Consider the following 23,480-nt stretch of genomic DNA (forward strand, 5'->3'; position numbering starts at 1 on the left):
TGGCTCTCTCACATCATTCAGGCCTCTGTGTCTGTGACCCATCTCTGACCACTCGTTGTCGTCGTTGTTGTTGTTGTTGGGTGCCGTCAAAGTCAGTTCTAACTCACAGGGACCCTGAGCCCAACAAAACAAACCACCTCCGGTCTCATGCCATCCTCGCAGTTGTTATGTTTGAGTGCATGTGCAGCCGCTCTGTCCGGCCACCGCATGGAGGCTCTTTCTCTTTGTCATTGCCTTTGAACTTCTCCGGGCATGATGTCCTTCTCCAGGGACTGGTCTCTCCTTATCCTTATCCAGTATACATAAGACGAGAAGGATGGGGCGGTATTTGCCTCACATGCAAAAAGCCACGGATAATTAGCTCAAAGGTTTTGTACAAATATTGGGAGTTAAAAATCAAAATGCTGTTGCCGTTGAGTTGGTCCCAAATCCCGATGAGTCTAGGTGTGTAATAGAGCTCTGCATCTCAGGGCTGTCCACGCGGATTGCCTGTCAGCAGCTCAATAGGCGTTTCTATTCAGGCATGTCTGGGTAGACCTGCACCTCAAACCCTGGAGGCTGGCAGCTAAATGCACGAGCCATCTGTACGGGGCATGGAGTCTTGAAGTAAGGACACCTTTAATTAGTGCTTAGTCATTCCAGTGAATACGTTTTTATTTTAATGTTCATGTCTTACTTTACCAAGGAGATGATATATTCCTTGATACTTTCAGTCACCATTGTGGTGAGAAGTGTCTGTTTATGGCTTTTGTCCTTTTTTTTCCCCAACAAAAAATACTTGGGAGCGTTTTTTCCCTAAAAGCAAAACAAAATCCATGAGACAGAGTCTCACCATCCTTGTTTCTCAGAAGCATTCTGGTTGTACACCCTCCAAGACGCAGCTGTTCTTCTGATAGCCCACAGTCCCCTCCGTGCTCCTCACCAGCACCACAGTGCAAATGCATGCATTCTGCTTCCGTCTTCCGTATTCATTGCCCAACGTCCACTGCCTAGGAGGTGACTGAAAATTCGACGACTTGGGTCAGACACACCTTAATTTCCAAAGTGACAGCTTCTTCTTCAGCACCTTAGGTCTTGTGGAGCAGACTTACCCAATGCAGTGTGTCGTCTGTTCTGCTTTGACTGCTCCTTCCATGAGCCTTTGCTTTTCTTCATGGACCTTGTTTTCTATTTATTTTCTTTATAACAATCATTTTCTGTGTGTAAATTCCATGAGCTCTGGGCCTTTCTCCTGCCCCAGCTGTATCTCCATTCCCTAGCTCAGGTGTCCTCAAACTATAGCCTATGGGCCACATGTGGCCTGCCAAAGACATTTGTCTGGCCCGTTGGGTGTTTTTGCCCGTTTGGGTTTTTTTTACTTCAAAATCAGATATGTGCAGTGTGCATAGGAATTTGTTCATAGTTTTGTTTTGTTTTGTTAAATTATAGCCCGGCCCTCCAACATGTCTGAGGGGCAGTGAACTAGCCTCCTGTTTAAAAAGTTTGAGGACCCCTGCCCTAGCTGATGCCTCGTCCACAATATATACTCAGGAGGCATCCCTAAGTGGTACAAATGGTTAATGTGCTCTGCTGCTAACCCAAAGTTTGGAGGTTCAAGTTTACCCAGAGGTGCCCCAGAAGAAAGGCCTGGCAGTCTGTTTCCAAGAATCAGCCATTAGAACCCCAGTGGAGCACACCTCTACTCTGACACACGTGGAGTCACCATGGGTTGGAATTGACTTGACGACAGCTGGTTTGACGACTGATCAAATGACAGAATGAATAAACGGAAGCTGTCAGAGGGCAAAGGGACCCATGGTATGTGGTTTCCAATCCTTTCAGCATTGCCCATTCCCTTTGGGGGAGGACTCCTCTTTAGAGGGTCGCAATGAAACAGGCAGGAACCCTGGGAGCATAGTGAGCCACATGTTGGACTATTCACTGCAAGGTCAGCAATTCAAACCCACCAGCGAGCCAGCTCCCCAGAAAATGAAGCTAGTTACTCGCATAAAGATGTTGTGTTGGCCAGGTTGACTAGAAAAATAAATCCAGTAATACTCATATATGTGTAAAAAAGAGCTTCGTATCAAGAAGTAATTGTTTATCAGGAGATCATCCCAGCCCAGTCCAACTCATATCCTTAAGTCTGTTACTAGGCCATAAGTCCCTCTTCAGACTCACACAGCCATGTGCAATGATGTAAAATACAGGAAGATCACATGGCGATGGAAGCTTCATAGGGCTCTGGCAGGTCCCTGCACGGTTAGTCAACAGGAGGGTGAAGGCAGAGAAAGCGGGGTGGGGGTTCCCAGGAGCCTTCTTATGAGAAAGCCATACCCAAAAGGAGTCACCATCAGGCTGTGACCAGATTGATAGACTAGACTCTATCCCACACATCTATACGTCAAGTTGACATGAAATTACTTAATACCACAGACGTATTGTCTCAAAAACCCAAAGGAGCAGTTCTGCTCTGTACTATAGGGTTGCTATGAGTTTGGAATTGACTCCGTGGCAGTGGTCTTTCTGTTGTATTTTGATGGAACAGGTCTTAAGGAACTAGTCTGCATTTACCGGGATTACATGCACATGCATTGCTCTGCTAAGGATGGGTATGGAGTCCCTGGTTGGTACAAAGGGTTAAGCCCTGGTCTGCTAACCAAAAAGTTGGCGGTTCAAACCACCCAGGGCTGCCTTGGAAGACCTGCTTCCCAGAGGTCACAGCCATAAGGACCCAGCTGAGTGCAGTGCGTCTCTGAAACACAGGGGTCACTCCGAAACAAGTCACCTTGACGGTCAACTTGGTTCTTTTGGGTTTGATAGGAGCTCACTAAAAACTCTCTGCCATCCAGTCAGTGCTGACTCATAGCGTCCGACCGTTTTTCCTTTCTAACTCTTAAATTCCTGGGACAGCTTTGCCACCTTAGGAGACAAGGAGTAATTAGTGTGGGTCCCTTCTCCTAACCTTGCTCATTCTTCAAACATGGACGTCACTGCATGGCGGTTTCATGATTTATGGGACCTACTGAAAGGACCTCCTTCATGTGGCTTTTTTATTCCCTGTGAAGAAAACTAACTCTTATCATTGGTTTTCGTGAACTTTGTCTTCAGGGTGTTCTTCAACAGATTGTTTTATTAGAGGTTTGAACTGGACGCCGTGTTCAGTGCAGTTTTCTGTTTCTCTTCCTCTAGGATCTTTTACGTTTCCCATGACTCCCAAGACTTGAAGATCTTCAGCTACATTGCTCGAGATGGTGCCAGCAATATCTTCAGATGTAACGTCTTTAAATCGAAGAAGAAGGTAAAGGGACCATCACTGGTCATCTTTTCTTTTCTTTGGTGGACTCAGGGCACACCCAACCTTAGCCCATCCCCCTGTTGGTACAGAGACAACGTTTCACTGGCTATTGTAATGGCTGACATGGGGGACTATATCTGTGGTCCGTCATTGCTCCTATATAATGAAATTCTCCTTTAGTTTCTTTTTAAATCGTTGTACTAGGGGCTCATACACCTCTTATCACAATCCATCCATACATCCGTTGTTTCAAGCACATTTGTACATATGTTGTCATCATCATCTTCAAAACATTTTCTTTCTACTTGAGCCCTTAGTATCAGCTCCTCATTTTTCCCCTCCCCCTCTCTCTCATGAACCCTTGATAATTTATATATTATTAGTATTTTTTTCATATCTCTCATTTGAACTTTGTATTTAGCTATATGTCAACAATGGAAATAGTAGTAACCATGAGATAAGAGTCCAGCAATAGACCAAATATATGGGACCAGAAGTGATGCAAACTTCGGCATGTGATAGAGAAAAAATATTGCCACTTATAAGGTGATTGTCATCAAAATGATGTGTATTGATCAATGGGCTACAAAGCATGACTATTGGAATTTGCTTTAGACTTGGTATATGATATTGATCATCATAGGTGACATAGGTATTGTGTTCTTGTTTGGTATGGGAACCTTACCGTGGGAATAAACGCAACATTTGCACTCTGGAGAGGCATTCTTCTTCTCCACCTACAAGTCTATAACACCCACGGAGAGGAATCCTAGACTCTGGCCCCACTTCTGTATTAGAGCCCCGGGTGATGTTATGTTAGGTAAGTCATTCCTCCTCCAATAAGGAGCCCTGGTGGCCATATGGTTAAGCATTCATTCACCTGCTAACTGAAAGATACTGACTGGAACCCACCAACCGCTCCATGAAAGCAAGATAAAATTTCTATTCTCTTTTGTAAGGTCACTATGAGTCAGAATTGACTCCATGTTTTATGTACATAGTCCTCTAGTAGTTTCACGTACATTGTCTATCCAATGAAGAGGATGGTCAAAATCAGCATTTCCTAAAATATATTCACAAAGCATTTATCACCCATTTATGTCAACATGTAACGTTTATATTAAAACTACATAAGTTTCTGAGAAGCCTTGAAGTTGAAGACAGTCCTTTAACTCTATTTAGCCTAGCTTTTTCCAGACTGATCTGTCCATGCAGCCATTTCCATTTTCCCCCTCATGCAATATGTAAGATCAAAGAAGAGTTTTTGAATTATGGTGTTGGCAAAAAATATTAAATGTACCACGGACACCCAGAAGAATAAGCAAGAGTGTGTTAGAAGAAGTACAGCCAGAATGCTTCTTGGAAGCCATGATAATGAGACTTTGTCTCACATCCCTTGAACATATCAGGAAGGACCAGTCCCTGAAGAAGGACATCATGCCTGGTCAAACAGAGAGTCAGCACAAAAAGAGGGAGCCCCTCAACGAGAAGGACTGACACAGCGGTGATTGGGAGAAGGGTGCTGGGCTGATCGGCGTCCCATTCTGTTGTGCACGGACGGGGTCACTATGAGTCAGAACCTACTGGGTGGTTCCTAACTGTAGCAGCACAACCTCAGTGCTCGCAGACTAGGAGCTATTTTTTCAACACGAGCAATTGGGGGACATGCTTTATACTCCAGGGAGTCCTGTTGTGGTCCCTGAGCAGTGCAACTACTACCCTGAGATGCCTTGGGAGATCTGGTCATCTCTTTCTGACAGATCATAGACCCGAAAATCCTAGAGTAGTTCTACTCCGCACACCTGGGGTCTCCATGAGTTGGCATTGACTAACGGCAGCAGCAGCAATAGCAAGGGCCCTCCAGCTCTGCTATTCTGAGAGGCAAACCTCTAAGCCTGCCTCCCTATAGGGACCACACTAACCCCTTTCGTGTATACTCCTCCTCTGAAGCTATGTTGCATTGTCTGCAATAGGCATCTTTAATGGATTTATAGGGCCATGTCAAGGGGAGGAGCCCTGGTGGTGTACTGGGTTACACATTGGGCTGCTAGTCACAGGGTCAGCAGTTCAAACCCACCTGTTACTTAGAGGGAGAAAGATAAGACTTTCTACTTCTGTAAGATTTGCAGCCTTGGAAATTAGGAGCAGTTCTGCTCTATCCTATAGGGTTACTATGAGTCAGAATCTAATCGATGGCAGTGAGTTTATTTTGGTTCTGTCAAATATGTATTAATACATTATGGGTTTAAATATGACTATGTCCCATTTCCCATCCTAACTCGACAAAGAGACTTTTCTGTGCTAACGGAGCTTCTTCCTTTTAGAGAAAGGTCTCCTGCCCACTTTATGTTTGAAGCATCTAGTTGGAAATTGTGGGATTAGATGAGACGCTAGAGTAAGAGTGGCAGGTGGAGAAAAAGCAAGCGGGCTGCTGGATTCCACGTCCACGCACTCGGTGTCAGCGTAGCAGGGCTGCCTCTGCAGGTTCCCAGGACTGCCCATCTTTATAGCAGCGGAACGCCTAGTCTTTCTCCTGAGGAGCAGCTGGCGATTTCAAACTGCTCACCTTGAGGTTAGCAGCCCAACGTGTAACCCACAAGGCCACCAGAGCTCCTCTAGATTTCACATCTAAGTAATAGTCTAGTAGGCAGAAAAGCAAAAAGAAAATTGTAATAGAGTTTAAGTTGATTTACATGTTAAAGGACTGAGGAAGAGGGGAATAAGGAGGGAGAGGGGGCTTAGAGATGAGAAACTTTGGGATTTGAGAATAAAAGTCTCATGTCGTTTTCAGATGTATGGGGAATGGAGAGGGGAAAAAGGAAATGCTAAATGTTTCTGAAGTCTGTGAACTGACTCGTTCTTAATACTTTTTGATAGATGCTACTTAAGATTAGAATCCCCTCTTAATTATTTTTGAGTGTTTGCGCTTCTCTGACTTGTTAAAACTGGACTGTGTGACTCTTGGAATTTATTAGAGTGACACATGATGCTTTATCATTGACTATGTAGTTGGATAATTTATTTATTGGATCACTCTGTCACTCATGTGCAGAAGGTACCCTCAGTTTTACAGATGAGTACATTGAGGCTCAGAGCATTTAATGGATTGCCAAGAGGCACCACCTAGAACCAGGGTGATTTGCAACACAAAAGACTTTTATCAAGAAACCTAGACAAAGAGCACCTTTCTGTTACAGTGTGCTTACCATTGGATCTAGGATACCAAGCACAGCGGGGCATCTACTTCTGCCAAAAGCTGAGTCTAATGCCCACCTGAAACTCTGATATTAATGAAGTGATGGGCAGCATCAAGATTCTGTTGCCCTAGCAATAGTCCGAGGACAAGTTCTCCAGCTCCCTGTCCAGGCATATTTTGTCCTGCCCCATAATTCTCCAAGAAATTATTCTGTTCCTTCCATTTCCTATATCCCTTTTACCTTTGCCTACTAAGACTGTAGGTGGTTCGTCATGCCCTTTGCTGGCCCTGGCCATGCAGCTGAGGAAATTGTTTCTAGACAGCCCAGACTGTGAGCCCCGAGTATATGGGTGGGAAGGCCAGTTTCCAAGCCAGGAAAGAAATGAATTGTTCGGCAAAGGAAGCAGATTTGGGGCGGGTGGAGAACATGTCTGAGAGGGTTTTGCATGCCGGGCTGGTTAGCCTCCAGATATGGTCATTGACTTCTTTGTAAAGCACTTCTGGTTTCAGGAGATAATAGTTAACTTGGAAAGGCCTAAGAATAATTAAGAAATGATGGGGAAAAGGCAATAGATGGTAGGTGAGATCCAGACCCTCAGGAATGTGCTTTGCAGGGAAGTGTCTGGATCAATAAGCAGATCTCTTGACTGGAAGCCAAGAGGCCTGGATATTCTCCAGAACCTCCCAATTGATCACTGATGTGAAAACTTTTGTATGTGTCCCCTGCTGTACTGGGGCTTAGGGCACTGCTGTTGCCTGTCACGCCACATTGCGATTCGTGTGTCATGGCAGGCCTCTAATAATGCTGTCATCCTTATTCCCACCCCGCACCTTTTATCACAGGTTAATGGGGCTGACTCATCTGCTAGCTGATAATATGAAGCAAGTACCTCAACTTCTCTGGGAGAGGGCCTCTTTATACCTGTTTCCAACCAGTTAGTACTCTATGCCTGTGACCTAGGAGTCTTCCCTTAGTCACCCGCCCATATGTGCTTTTCACCTTGAGGACTTTAATCTAGAGCGTTGTTTTTTTTAATTGTTGTTTTTTAAAGTTTGGTCTTGTCTATAAGATCCGATCTGTAGTATCTATAAGATACTGGAGGAAGATGGTACCTGCTATTCATCTACTACTCTAGATTAGCTCAGTTTTAGCTTTATTTGAGTCATTTTAGCTTTCTTTAATCATTTTTATTGCTTATTATATAGCTGAGACATTCTTTTTTCATATGTATTCTCGTACCTCATTTCCACAGCAGCCCTCTAAGGCAAGTACTATTGTGCTGTTCATCTTATAAATGAGGAAGCTGAGGCAGAGGGTCCCTCCAGCGATGGAGTCAGAACTGCACCCAGAAAACCTGACTCTAACACACACCTTCTTAAGCACTCCCTTGTGCCATCTTTGTTGGGTCGTCATGAAATTACATAACTAAGGAGCATTCTTGTTCTCCCTATTTTGTAAGTAGGTTCTACAGTAATCATCATCTGGTGATGAAGAGCTCCTTAACGCTGATGGCCCAAAGCAATTTAACATAGATTTTTCTTTTTTCTTCTTCGCAATCTTCTTGTGTGGTCAATATCAACTCCATTTTTTAGCTGGAGAAAGAAAGGGCCCAGAAAAGTAACTTGTCCTTGGTAACCCAGGAAACAATAATGCCACTGAGAGTCAACCTCCTGCTTCCAGCTGAGGGCGTTTGTGGCTGAACTCTGTTACAGGAAAGTTAAAAGAGACACGAGCCTTTCGGGACTCCTGTTTCTCCAACCGTCCAATAAGATGAGGGCGTCTCAACTATGCTGGCTGCTGTGTGCAGTGAGCTCATCTTTAGGGGACAGTCTGCGCCGTGGCTGGAAAGTGTTCTGCTGTGGCATAGGTCGCTGTGCTTATTCAGAATAGCTCGAGAGAGGGAGAGGGGGTGGCCCTGGAGCATGCAGTTGAGACCCTTTTCTGATGACATGGGCTCTCCTGGCTCCTCTTGTCAGGTGACATAATACCCACATTCATTTGTAAGGCCTCCTTCTGACATTGTACATGGTAATGTCTTGACCTCTCCTGTGGAGTTGATGGCACTCTCTCCCAGCCTGAAGAAGGATGGGCTTGTATGCTCTCATTAAGAGTGACTGTCGCTCTGTACTCATTAGCACATCAGTGTGTGTGGTCTGGGTGATTAACAAGAGCCCAAGAACCTCTCCATTATCTTCCCAGGCAGCTCCTTGAAACCTTCTTCTTCTTCTTTTTTTTTTTTTTTTTTTGCCTGCTCTTCCCATTCAATTGATTGGGGTTAGGGGAAATCATTTTCTTCTGTAAAGCTGTCAACATCAGAGTGGGGGCCACAGTGGAACCACTTCCCTGCCCTGTAGATTTTGCAGTGGGTTTTAGATGCTGAAGACGGTGAGGTGCTCAGGGAAGAGTGACTTACCAGGTTAGGTTTAAGAAATGAAGGAGAGGCAGACCCTTACATTAGGGAAATGACCAGGTTTTGTTTGTTTCTTTCTTTTTACCTATCATGTTGCGGGCTTGGGTTGGGAGGTCATCATTTAGAAAGAAATCCAAGATCTCAGACTTCTAGTTCAAACCATTCTCCTGTCAGATGAGGAAATGATACTTAAAAAGGGAAATTAATTTACCCAAGGTCACCCGCTGATTTCTTTCAACACTGAGGTTATAAGTCACCTTCTTGTCTGTAAGACACACCTCTTGGACCAGCAGAGTAAAAGGAAAAAGGGAAGGAAAAAAAAAAAATATATATATATATATATATCAAACAAGTCCGCTAAAGTTTGTTTTTTAAGGTGCACAGTCTCCTGTTAATGTTGAAGGTCATAATCACTTTGCTCTTTCTTAATTGAGCAGAATTCTAGAGTCAGAGGCATTTCCTCAACCAGATTACATGGTCAAGGCCATGAAATGCTCTGACGGACAAAATCCTGGCCCGGGCTCCCTTCCAGAACTCCAGTTGCTTGGACCTTTCAGTGCAAAAAGGCCTAAAAGCAAATATATATTTTCTTGTTCAAACATTCCAAATTCTATAGCCTGCCATCGTTGATAAGTATAAATGCAGTCCTCTGCTGAGGTTCAAAATAAAGACACATTAAACGAACACGACCTTCCGTTCTAATTTTAGCTGAGCTCAAGGTAAAGGCAGGGCATTCTATGGCTGTGATAGGTGGCAAGAATCACAAATCTGGAACCAACGTCTTGCACTTCAGTTCCCTGGAACTCAGAAACACCTGGCACACAAAGTCCTAAGTGCCCAGAAGATGACTGGCTGGATAGCTGGATGGATAGATACGGTATAGGACACACAGACGAGGGATCTGGCAGGGTAAGAGAGAGCCTTGCTTATAAGAAGCATGCTTACTCTCCCTTCCTTCTCATCTGACGGTCCTCCTCCTCCCCATCTTCATACACACCTGGCCTTTCGTGCCTGTGTTCTTCACTTCCCTCATTCAGACTGACTCCTGCAAATCGCTCCATAAGCTGTGATTTGGAGAGCGCATTTTCCAGGACAATGAAACTCAAAACAGTGCCCCAGGTGATTTCTAAAACCAGCTGCAGACTAGGGCTAATAAGCATTTCTTACGTGTACAGCATTTTAAAGCTTCCCAAAACCATAGGCGCCAAAGCAAGGTCACTTAGCATGAGATCAGAAAATAAAATAACCATCAAAGTACAGCAAGCAGCCTTTTGATGTCCATCTCCCTAAAGCCAGGCTCTCAGCTCTGTGCCTGCTTTGGAGAAGGTTCTGCCTGCTTGTCCTCCCTGAAAATATGGCGTCTTTGTCACGGTTGTGGCTGTAACTCATCAGAAATTAGCACCTGCTAAGGGTGCAGTGGATACCCCTACTGTGGCAAACTGCAGAGACTTAACTGTTCATTGCTTCTTGACTTGTGTGCTGGGTCAAAGGCTCCTCTGGGCGGTGGAGGTGGGGGCTCTGTCAGCATGGCTAGGTAGATGGTTCAAGGGAGCATGTCTGTGTGCTAGGAGGGTAAGTGGTGTAAAGTTCTAACACAGCTTCTTTTCAAGCCTTATATTTACAAAATTGCCCATAATTGGCACTCCAATGAGCTTTGGTGCTCTCCATCTGTAACCGAGTACCACTCCAAGGTCAGCCAGGCCTCCCCAGCTTTGAAAACTTCAAAGCTATCATGTCCAACCTAATCCTGACAACCCCAAGCGCCCACTCAGGTGGTTTGGGGCTGATAATAGAAAATGACTTCTGGACAGGAATATTTGATCCATGTGGACAAAAACTTCTAGAGTTTTCAGAAATAACGCAGTAGAATGATGCTTGGAAAAAAAAAAACCTTTAGTAAATTCCAGAGAGGGGCTGGATCACAGAGCTGGCATAGGCCGCCTGGCCAACATTCCCCGTGTCCATTCTGCTTTGTAGCTGGCTGCCTTTGTGTCTTTAGAACTCTACTTAAATGTTCAGAGACCTGTTTGTGTGATGTGAGTAGCTGCTTCACTGAAACCGGGGCCTACAGAGCAGGTATTCACAGAAAACTCTGCTAGGGATTCTTTTAAAAGCTTCTCTTGGTCAGAGAACACCCTCCTGGGCTCAGACATGTGTCATTAACTGTTAGGCCCTGGCATGTGGTTTTCACATTCCTGGAGTGGCAGGCTGACCAGTTTCCATGCCTAGAAGGCCAGAAGGGAGTGTTTCCAGCCAGCAGGAGCTGGTATGGTTGTGCACAGAGCAGATGGCACTAGCAGTGGGAGGGACAGTCCCTGCCAGATGCAGGTTGGCCACCTTTCAAGTAATGGTTCCCTTAACCAGGAGTCCCTATGTGGTGCAGGCAGTTAAGCACTAACTACTAATTGAAAAGCTGTCAGTTCAAATCCACTCAGACGTCCCTTGGAAGAAAAGCCGCCCTTTTGCTTCTGAGCCGTCACAGCCTTATGGATGACAGTGAGCGCTCCAAACCCACTTGCAGGATCCCCATTGGATCCAGCCTCCAATGAGTCCCCTCTGGCCACCGACCAGGGATGGGTGTAGCCTTGCTGTGAGACAGAGCACGTCAGAACGTGGGTGACCGCAGGTGTGATTAGGCTAAAATTGAACACCTTTACCTTTTGCTTTCCCTTTGACCCATTTTAAATTTGTGCTAGTTTTTATTGTTTTCTGCTATCTTTGGGGATTGAGGGTTTTCCATGTTTTATTTTGTTTGTTGTTGTTGTTGTTGGGCCGGGGTTGCATTTTCTGTATGTGAAATCTAGGATAGGGAAATTCACAGAGAGAGAAACTGGATTCATAGTTTCTCATGGCTGTGGGAGAATATAGTAAGGGGAAGTGGGGAGCTAATGATAATGAGTAAACATGAAGAAAATGTTCTAAAATTGTGGTGATGTATCTACAACTCTTTTAATTAGAATATTTAAACCATTGAATTGTGTGGTCTATGAATTTTATGTCAATAAAAATGGTTACTTTTTTTCAAGTCACTGCCTTAAAAATTACAGCTCTCTTTAACTCGTGAGTTCAAATTGACTCCACCATGACTGATTATTTTTGGTCTAACTAGGCCCTTACATCTAAAAACAGACCTTCACTGAAGAAGGAAGGAGAGCCTGCACAGACAAGGGACATCTGGACTCACACTGGCCATTGGAATAGGATCAGGAGAAGGCCAGGCCCTCACTTCTACAGTGGTGAATCAGAAATGCGCTTTTGAGTGTGCATAGTCACACTGTAAAGCAAATAGCAGGGTAGCGTGATTATGTATTCCAGGGCAGAGAGCCTGTCATAAAAATTGCTGCTGCATTCTTTTTACTGTAAACAGAAATGTCGGTTTTACATTAAAGAAGAGGAATGGAATAGATCTATGTACACATACTTATATGTTAAGTATTAAGATAGCAATTGACATTGGGCCTCTGCTCAAATATTCCCTCAACACAAGAACATTTTATTCTAATAACCTGGCATTCCGTGATGCTCATCTTCCTGACACAATTACTGAAGACAAAATGGTTGCATAAGCAAATGTGAAGAAAGCTGATGGTACCCAGTTATCAAAAGATATAGCGTCTGGGGTCTTAAAGGTCTGAAGATAAACAAGTGGCCATCTAGCTGCGAAGCAACAAAGCCCACATGGAAGAAGCACACCAGCTTGTGTGATCATGAGGTGTCAATGGATCAGGTATCAGGCATCAAAGACCCAGAACAAAAAGTCATATTGATGTGAATGAGGGGAGGGCGGAGTGGAGACACAAAACTCATCTGTAGACAGTTGGACATTCTCTTACAGAAGGCTCAAGAAGAGCCAGTCAGGGTGCAGTATAGTGCCAATGAAACATACAACTTTCCTCTAGTTCTTTAATGCTTCCTTCCTTCCCCACCACTATCGTGACCTCAATTCTACCTTACAAATCTGGCTAGACCAGAACATGTACACTGATACAGATAAGAGCTGGAAACACAGGAAATCTAGGACAGATAAACCTCTCAGGACCAATAATGAGAATAGTGATACCAGGAGGGGAAGGGGAAGGTGGGGGGAGAAAGGGGGAATTGATCACAATGATCGACATATAGCCCCCTTCCAGTGGGACAAACAAGTGGATGGAGGGAGATATTAAAAACATAATAATTTATAAATTATCAAGGGTCTGTGGGGGAGGGAGGGTGGTGGTGGTGGAGGATGAGCTGATACCAAGGACTCAAGTAGAAAGAAAATGTTCTGAAAATGATGATGGCACCAAATGTACAAATGTGCTTGACACAATGGATGGATGGATGGATTGTGATAAAAGCTGTAAGAACCCCCAATAAAACGATTTTTAAAAAAATAGAGGGACAGAGAGGAGAAATTCAAACAAAATTGGTCAGTGTGGATTGTACACATCTAGAGTTCTTTTTTAAAAACATTTTATTAGGGGCTCATACAACTCTTATCACAATCCACACATATACATACATCAATTGTATAAAGCACATCCGTACATTCTTTGCCCTAATCACTCTCAAAGCATTTGCTCTCCACTTAAGCCCTCTGCATCAGGTCCTCTTTTTCCCCCCTCCCTCATGAGCCCTTGATAATCCACAGATTATTATTTTGTCATATCTTGCCCTATCCGGAGTCTCCCTCCCCCACCCTTCTCTACCATCCATCTCCCAGGGAGGAGGTCACATGTGGATCCTTGTAATCAGTTCCCCCTTTCCAACCCACTCACCCCCCACTCTCCCAGCATCTCCCCTCACACCCCTGGTCCTGAAGGTATCGTCCACCCTGGATTCCCTGTGCCTCCAGCTCCCATATGCACCAGTGTACAATCTCTGCCCTATCCAGTCCTGCAAGGTAGAATTCGGATCATGGCAGTTGGGGGGAGGAAGCATCCAGGATCTGGGGGAAAACTGTGTTCTTCATCGGTACTACATCGCACCCTGACTGACCCGTCTCTTCTCCTAAACCCCTCTGTGAGGGGATCTCCAGTGGTCGACACTTGGGCCTCGGGTCTACACTCTGCACTTCCCCCTTCATTCACTATGGTATATATAAACACACACACACACACACACATACGCATATATACATACACACACACACACACACACACACATATATATATATATTCTTTTTTTTTGCATGATGCCTTATACCTGGTCCCTTTGGCACCTCATGATCGCACTGGCTGGTGTGCTTCTTCCATGTGGGCTTTTTTGCTTCTGAGCTAGATGGCCGCTTGTTCACCTTCAAGCCTTTAAGACCCCAGACTCTTTCGATAGCCGGGCACCTTCAACTTTCTTCGCCACATTTGCTTATGCACCCATTTGTCTTCAGCGATCCTATCATGGAGGTGTGCAGCCAATGATATGATTTTTTGTTCTGTGACGCCTGATAACTGATCCCTTTGGGCCCACGCGATCACACAGGTTGGTGTATTCTTCCATGTGGGCTTTGTTGCTTCTGAGCTAGATGACCACTTGTTTATCTTCAAGCCTTTAAGGCCCCAGTCACTATCTCTTTTGATAGCCGGGCACCATCAGCTTTCTTCACCACATTTACTTGTTCACCCCCTTTGGCTTCAGCAGTTGTGTCGGGAGAGTGAGCATCATAGAGTGCAAATTTAATAAAAGAAAGTATTCATGCATTGAGGGAGTGCTTGAGTAGAGGCCCAAGGTCCTTCTGCCACCTTAATACTAAACCTATAAATATAGACACATAGATCTATTTCCCTATCTTCATATATATATATATATATATATATTTGCATGTACATGTCTTTGTCTAGACCTCCATAAATGCCCCTTGACTCCCAGCTCCTTCCTCCATCTCCCTTGACTTTCCTCCTGCCCCACTACCATGCTCTGTCCCCACCTGGGCTACAGCTATACCTCTTCTACATCTAGAGTTCTTATTTAGCAACTTCCTCACACATAGAAGCCATCGTACTAGGCCGGGCCCAAGACTCTTGTGGACTCAGAGTTGTCCTCTGCTCCTGTGGAGGAGGGTGCTGGTGGTGCTCATCCTTTTGATGTATTGTGCTCACACACCAAGAGATTGCGATTATTCTTTGCCATCTCTCTGGTTTTTTTTTCTTACTGATTAACTCCAACTCTCCCTTCACTATATAGTTTTAATTTCCTGCCCTCACTACCTCTGGGTACAGTGAATTCCATATTGAGAGTGTAGCTCATCTTGAGCATTGGCTATATACCAAGCACACTGGGAAGTGCGGTCATATCTGTTTTCTGGACACGTGTTCCTCTGTATCGCAGAGGAGAAGCTGCAGAGACATTGTGGATTTGCTTTCTCTGTTGACGTTACAGTAATAAATCTATCAAAACCAAACTCATTGCCATTGAGTCAGTGCCTTGAAATACACTAGAAAACATCTGTATTTAAGGGAGTGTGGTAAGTAAATGGAGGCTGAGCAGCTTGCTTTTGATGAATGTAGATATTAAGCATTAAAACCAAGCCATTTCCTTAGGGTCATTTTGGGCTGGTACGTAGTTGGCTGAGCTTGATGGGCATGTTCGGTAATTTTGTCCTAGCAAAGGTGTCAGAATAGGGATTCAAGCCTGAGTCTAGGTTCTTCAAAAACTTGGCATGTGTGTGTGTCATATCATCGTACACTGCATGGGAATGACGCGCCTCTGCAAAGCTCCTTCCCACCACCTCCGTGCTCTTACATAAGCCCACGTGCTTCCTTCCAAAGAGAAGTTTCAAAATCCTGCCTGCACTGGTCCGGATAGAATCGACAACCAAATTCCTTGACACTCATATATGTGTAAGAGAGAACTTTATATCAATCCAGATCAAATTCACAAGTCCGATATTATCCCATATGTCTGATACTAGTCTATAAATTCCTCTTCAGACTCATGTAACACATGCAGTAATGCCGAATGCAGGAAGATCACAGGCCAGTGGATGGAAAGTCTTGTGGATCCAATGGTGGTGGAAGCATCTCAGGGCTGGTGTGGGTCTCCATGTGGCTCTTCCAGCTCCAAGACTCTGGCTGCCATCAGCATAGTTCCATGTGGCTTATCAGCAGGAAGAGGAAGCTGAGAGAGTGTGTTCTGCCTCCAGGCAGGAAGACAGGAGTTCCCAGAATCCTCAGGAGAAGTTGCATGATTGGCTATAACCTAATTGACAGGCTAGACTCTACCCCTTCGCTCAAGTTGACAGGAGATTATGTAACTGCCACACTACCTAAGGGAGGAAGTGGGAAGAGTGATGGGACTGCCATCAGTGTCATGACACAAAATGTGTGCACATGGTTGAATGGAGAACTACCAATTTGCTCTGTACACTTTCATGGTCTTTTTTTCTTTTCTTTTCCTTTTAAGGGAAATCTTGTCTTCACCTGTGTCCAGTCCCATAGATCCGGTGACGCTTGTTTAGGAACACTTAACTCTTTAGTATCATTTTACAAACTGGTTAAGGAATGTGTCCATGATTCACAGAGATAGTGACTTCTGTAATCTGTCCTCATTAGGAGAAACCGGGGCTTTATAATAACAGACACAGTGGTGCATTTTCTATGTACGCTTATATTTTACAGTGGGAGCCTGAGTCTGTACTCTGGGAATGAGAGGGTCAAGAAGACAATTAGTCAGTCTTTGCAGATATTTATTCATCCATGAGTTAAATATATAACATAACAACATAACGAAATGAAACACTTGAGCGGTCCATATCATTTAACCCAAACATATTCTATTTCTAGAACTCAAAACACTTAACTTTTCTGCTGCTGAAACAAATGACTAAGAGAGCAAATCCCCAAGAGGCTGGGCAGCAGGGAGGAGACAGAGGTTCTATCAAGTGGGCCCTGGCTATATTTGGTAGGCAGAATAAGGTATATTTAGGTTTTTCTAGTAATGAGATGTCTTGGAAGAAGTACAGCTAGAGTGGTCCCTGGAGGCATGGGTGGAAGACGTTGTCTTATTTACTTTGGACATGTTGTCAAGAGAGATGAGGCCCTGGAGGAGGGCATCCTGCTCCGTAAAGTAAAGCCAAGGGGCAGTGGAAAAGAGGAAGATCATCAAGGAGATGGATGGACACGGCAGCTGCAGTGACGGGCTCAGGTATCGGAGCAATTGTGCAGATGGCGCAGGAGCAGGCAGTGTCTCGTTCTGCTGTGCAGTCGCTATGGGTCGGAACCAACTCGATGGCACCGAACCACAACAAGAGAGTACGAGGATTGCTGCCAAAAATTACCCACAGGCCGCGTGCTCTTGTTTTCATAAAGGGGATAAACAACATAAAAGGCCCAGGAGAATAAGGCCTTTTGGCAGAGCATTGTCTTCTTCTTCCTGGATTTCTGCTGGAAAACCCTGGCATGGGAGCTTCAGGGCTGCACATCCTAACCCAGGAAACAGCTGTCACCACAAGAGACCTGGGGAAGCTGGGCTAGACGAGGACTTGTTCTCAAAGGGACTCTACCTTGTAAGAAGGAGCCCTGGTGGCAGGAGGGGGGAGCTGCTGACTGCAAAGTTCAAATTCAACAGCCACTTCAAGGGGGAAAAACGAGGCAGCCTGCTTCTGTAAAGATGTACAGTCTCAGAAGCCCCATGGGGCAGTTCTCTCTTGCCCTGTAGCATCGCTAGGAGTCAGAATCCACAAGGCAGCAGTGAGTTTAGAGCTTGAGGGCCTCCTACATTACAGCTTTGTATGTGCTTCAGAAGTGAGGAAGGTAGGGGCCTCTTGCTTAGGACTGGTGCCAACTACTCCTCCACTTGCTGTGCAGGTGGGGTGATTGTCTCAGGTACTGCAAGCCTGCAGTGTGAGAAAGGGCTGAAGGCTGCCCTTGCCGAGCAAGGGGAAGGTGTGGCTGGAGAGAGAGGACAGAGGTTCTAGTTTCTGAGCCACCTGGTGAGGTGTAGGACCCTCTGAGTAAGTAACTGTACTTGGCTTGAGGGTCTTACCACCTAGAAATGTCAGGGTGTTCCCAGTGAGGGAGCAATTAAGGACATCTCTGGAGCTAACTCAATGGGCTAAGGCAGGCCCAAGCTATAATACAGGAAGCTGAGGAAAATCAGCAAAAGTAGAAGTCTACTGAGACCTGAAATTGACATGTGGGTCATGATTGGCCAAGAGGCTTTTTCAGAGGACCGTAGATGCTCTTGCTTAAGTTAGAAGTTTCTCACTCAAAGAACTCACTGCCATCGAGTCGATGCCTACTCATAGTGACCCTGTGGGGCAGGGTAGAACTGCCCCTGTGAGTTTCCAAGAGTTTATAGGAATAGAAAGCCTTGGATTCCTCTGGTGAAGCACTAGTGGTTTCAAACTGCTGACCTTGTGGTTAGCAGCCCAACTGGTAACCACTCTGCTAGTAGGGCTCCTAAAGATAAAGGCAGGGAATGGACACGGCGCCGGCGTGGAGAAAATTGCGAGGGTTGCTGTTTTGGAAGTTATGTCTAGCGGAGAATGGATTGAACAGTAGTCCATGTCTGAGGTTCTTTCTAAAGCCGCAGGGATGTGGTTATAAAGATAGCAATGGGGAAAGATGAGCTAATTGCAGTATAAATGAAGCATGCACCAATTATCAACAAAGCCCTGTAGATTAGGAAGGGGGAAAAAAGTATTGCATTGCATTTGTTACCTTGGTCTGTAATTGCCTGAGGTCACTATTGTAAAACCAGCTCTCTGGTATGATAAGAAGCTCTACTTGATTGCTGCTGTAGCCTTGGGGATTTTGAATGTAACGGGTGGACTCTATGGTGTCCACCGACCGTCCACAATGCAGTTCATCATAGACCCAGCTACAGGAGGACAGCACAATCGAATAAATTTGATTCTGTGGTGGGAGGTTTGGGACCCACCGGGATAGAAGAGTTAACATCCCATACTTTCTCAACCTGACCTCTTCAACTCTATTTGACAATTTAATCCATTGTTCAACCCGAGAGAAAATGAAAAGTATGTGATCATCAAATTATAGTCGTTGGGACCAGGGCATGAAAGGCTCTTCCATACCGTTTTCCTGGATTGCCTGAGACCCTACACAGGAGCAGAACTATATTGTCTTCTTTCCTCCTCTCCTAGTGAAGAGCTAGGGAAAGGTAGGGTCAAGCACGAGGCCCTGGGGGTACAGGTAAGGTCCTCAGCTACTCACCAAAGGATTAGAAGTTCACGTCCACCCAGAGGCACCTTTGGAAAAGAAGAGCTGGGGATATGCGTACCAAAACCAGCTCTTGAAAACACTACGGAGCACACTTCTCTCGTGGCACACTTGGGTCGCCATGAGTCAGAATCATCGTGACGGCGGCTACACTGGCAGGGCCCCCACTCTCTTCTTGGGCTGTCAGAGAAAAAGGAGGTTAGATATCAAGGCACAGGAGAGGAAGCAGCCACAGAGTAAACTTGAGCTTGACATTCGAGAGAGTCTGTAGCAGGCTCACCAGCGATTGAGTTTAACAAGACTGGGACACTGGACTTCAGTTGGCTCAACTGTTGAGGCCAGGTTTTTGAGCCCCATATCACCATATCCCTTGATCTACAGGAGCTCTAATAACCCCAAGCTTGCAACAGTGGGGGGGGGGGGGGGCGGTGGCGGGAAGGAGAATGATGGCTGAGTTCCTTTGAGCTTGGCGAGCCAACGGAGCATTTCATAATGGTTGGCAACGGCTGCTGAAGCATATCCGCTCTTTTTGTTAAACTTGGAGGAGGAATTGGGGCCACGTCAAGAACTGATATATTTGCTATCTGTCCTTTCAGTGTGATTGTTTCGGAAATGTGGTGACGGTTTCTATTTTCTAGAGTATTTCAGGAAGGGAAAATGCCTTCACACTCTTCCTTGTGAGTGTGTGCACATGGGAACACCTTAGGTCTGGCCATCTCTTTCCTTTGCTGGCTTCGTGGGTTTCGGTCCGCATGCCCCTTGCCCATCCCCTCCTCCCCCGGCCCTTCTCACTGTGCCTTAGCACGGGTCGGCATGGCCTTCATGCCCGCTTTTCCTTTGTCTCCTTTCCAGAGCCAAGCTATGCGAATTGTCCGGACAGTGGGGCAGGCCTTTGAGGTCTGCCACAAGCTGAGCCTCCAGCACACGCAGCAGAATGCAGATGGACAGGAAGACGGGGAGAGCGAGAGGCATAGCAACAGCTCCAGCTCCGGGGACCCAGGTAGGTGCCTCACTGGTGGGAACGGAGAGGCAAGGAGGCCCACGCACGGTGTTTGGAGACCACTCCTACTAGGCGTTGGAGTTAATGCAGATTAAAGCATCTGATTTCTTCTGTTCTGTCCCAGATTGCAGATTTCATTTAAGGAACATGTTATTTTTATAACCAATTAAGAGATGTTTGTGCTATCCATTGAGGAGAAATTTAAATGGGATATCAGGGCACACTTTCTAAGGGTCCCACTGTTTATTCTACCCAATTTGACCCCCAAAGAAAGCTTCAGTATAAAAGGGCTCCCCATAAAAAATATGCAAAGTATGCTCCCTATAAAATATAAATTTACAGTTACCTAAATAGCTGTGTGTGTTCTAACATTTTCCCCTACAGACCCTCAATGTGGGTAGTATTCCCATGTTTTCTACTTTCATTAAAATTCAACAATGAAACAAAAGTACTGTCATTTATCATCTCTATTAATAACTGTGCAAAAAGAAGTGTAATCACTAGAAAAGAGCAGGTAAAACTGAACATTGTTCGTGTCACCTATTTATATGGAAAGTACAACAGCAAAAACTGAAAACTATAAAAAGTACTAAAAATTTTAGTTAAAGGGCTAGGTTCAGTATTGCACAAAGGAGCCTATGGCTTTTATAGATTACAGCCATAACCAGTTAGAAGTCATAGTGGAAGAAAAAGTTCACTTATTACAACTTGGTTTTTTTTAAGTGTAACTACATATGAATTATCACAGTTAAAATGCAGGTGTTTTATATGAAAAAATGTTTTAGTGGAAAGGCCTACCATAATCTTGGATGGGAGTTTTAATATCACAAAGATCCCAATCTATAAATCTAATGTAACAATACCAGTTTCTAATAGCAATCACTGGCTGTGTGGTCTGGAGGAAATCTGTAAGGCGCAAAGTGGTTCAAGTGTTAGACTACCACATGCTTAGCAGCGCTTCAAACGCACCCGCCAGCGCTTCAAACGCACCCGCCAGCGCTTCAAACCCACCCGCCAGCGCTTCAAACCCACCCGCCAGTGTTTCAAACCCACCCACCAGCGCTTCAAACCCACCCACCAGCGCTTCAAACCCACCCACCAGCGCTTCAAACCCACCCACCAGCGCTTCAAACCCACCCGCCAGTGTTTCAAACCCACCCACCAGCGCTTCAAACCCACCCACCAGCGCTTCAAACCCACCCACCAGTGTTTCAAACCCACCCACCAGTGTTTCAAATGCACCAGCTGCTCTGTGGGAGAAAGACACAACTGCCTGCTTCCATAATGATTTCCTGGTAGCATCCGAAACCAGGAGTAGTTCTACTCGGTCCTGTAAGGGTGCTAGGTATCCGAATTGACTCCATGGTGGTGAGGCAGGCTACCCTTTAGTACTGTGATGGCAGCTAGAAGACATTTTCAAGGCTGAGCACAGTGCTTGGCTGGAATAAGCACTGCAACACGATGCATCGCTTCTAAGTGACTTTTTTTTTTTTTTTGACAAAGAACAGAATAAAAACAGTTCACAAGAGAAAAGCTTGTAGTTAGTTCAGGGATCGTTTGCTGGCCCTTAGGAGCGTTTTCCAGTCCAGTCTGTTGGGGCACCACGCCCTGGCCCCGAAGTCCACTTTCAGCATTCCCTGGGGACCTTGCCACTCCATTCCCTTGCTGTTCCGCTGCACTCCCCCAGTGATTTGCCTCGGTGTGGTGGGATCAGGTCAGGTGCAATTCCCACACTGTGTCTCCGGTGCTGTCCCCTGTATCGCCCTTAGTCACTGAGGGGCATCATGTCTCATAGTGGGGCCAGCCATGTTGTTCTCTCTGTGGACTGGCTGCTCTACTCAGGAACATCATCCTCACGGCCTGGTGGGCCAGGCTGTTCCACTCTCTCCTCCTGCCCCTTCATCTGCTCCCGTGTGCTCTGATCAAATATGTCCATCTCCCAGAGCTGCAGAGTCAATGTCGTCCTTTGAACTTTTTTATATATGAACTTTTTTGCCATGTTCTTACAACTCCCCCCAGATGACCGGGTTGCTGTTAGGTGCCGTCAAATTGGTTCTGACCCATAGTGACCTTAGGTACAATAGAACGAGCCACTGTCTGGTCGTGCGCCATGCTCACAATTGTTGTGCTTGAGCCCCCTGTTGCAGCCCCTGGGTCAGCCCACTGTGTTGAGGGCCTTCTTTTTCTCTGCCCCTCCACTTGACTGGGTAAGTCCATGGTCGGACTGGCTCGGGCTATGCAAATGAGGTGCTTGTGGCCTGTCAGGGGAATCGGATGGCTTGATAACAATGCAACTAAGGTGCATGGCACCCTTGTGGGGATGGGATTGTGCAATCAAGTATGGAGCCCCAACAAAGGGATTGGTCAGCGTGGCCATCCTACTAGGCTTGAGATGCGCCATCCCAGAGATGGGCAGAGGACCTTACTGCCACCGAGGAAGAAGAGCTAGGAGCATTTTGTAATTTAGTTTGCTTAATTTAGTTTAGTTTAATTTAGTTTGCAAATTTACTTTGCTTCCTTCAAATCAGTCCCCACTCGCAGCAACCCCATGGGACAGAGTAGATTGCCCCACCGGGTATTCTCTGCTGTCCTCTTTATAGAAATCTTTCTTCCATGGAGCCCCTGGTGTATTTGAACCACCAACCTTTCCATTAGCAGCCAAGTGCTTAACCACATGGACCGCCAGGTCGCCTTAGTAGAGCCAAAGACGACAATTCCCTGTAAACCTCATGTTGAGGCATTCCCAGACATGCCTTTGTTTACTCAGCTGCTTTATCTTCCTGCTTCTGAATTGAGGGATTTGCTGTCAAAACTTCTCACTTGGGAAGATGGACCCCTTTGCAGTACAAATCTTTGGTAACACCTTCCTCCTCTGATACTGGAGAGCTGTAGTCTAGTTCTCAAACACTTAGAGATCTATCAGTCACACTGGTATCCAGTATACCAAGAAATTCTATCCCCAAAGTAAAGGAGGTCTGTCATATAGTAAACCTGAATGGAAAGGTGTCAGATACCTAGAGGGGCCTGCAGGTCAATATATCAGAACATTGCTATTATCACGAAACTCTTGCCTAAGCAGGTTCATCTCTTCTCCAAACAACTACTCAGAAACAGTTGTCTGTCTGGAGAGATCAGGATTGTGTGATGGGATGGTTTGGAGAGGACAGCCTTTAAGATGGCCTTTTAGGTAGACAATGAAGTCCTTGTTTATTTCCCTCAAAGGGAACTGCTCTGTCCTGTCGTGCCTCACCCCCTGCAGTGGTCTCCTGGTTAGGACAGGTTGGTGTACTGTTCTGGAATCTGTGGAAGACACTCCTGGGGGCTGGAAAATTGAGGGTCTATGGAGTTTCCATCGGGACCATTCCCTATCCCTCCTGTCTCATCTTCCCCTACTCCTATCCTGGCAGCCTGACCTCTGAATGTATCAGGTACCTTCTAA

At 45.6% G+C, this 23,480-nt stretch overlaps 1 protein-coding gene across 3 annotated transcripts in view; it reads left to right on the forward strand.

The window, feature by feature from the left end:
- LOC142462324 (carboxyl-terminal PDZ ligand of neuronal nitric oxide synthase protein) overlaps positions 1–23,480 on the forward strand; it is a 384,106-nt gene that overhangs the window by 320,987 nt on the left and 39,639 nt on the right. For all 3 annotated transcript variants that reach the window (XM_075564096.1, XM_075564078.1, XM_075564087.1), the window contains exons 5-6: positions 3,172–3,280; positions 19,894–20,041. In XM_075564096.1, coding sequence (XP_075420211.1) covers positions 3,172–3,280; positions 19,894–20,041 — 257 coding nt within the window. The remainder of the gene's footprint in view (positions 1–3,171; positions 3,281–19,893; positions 20,042–23,480) is intronic.

Source organism: Tenrec ecaudatus, chromosome 1 (genome assembly GCF_050624435.1).
Source record: "Tenrec ecaudatus isolate mTenEca1 chromosome 1, mTenEca1.hap1, whole genome shotgun sequence".
Lineage (NCBI taxonomy): Eukaryota > Metazoa > Chordata > Mammalia > Afrosoricida > Tenrecidae > Tenrec > Tenrec ecaudatus.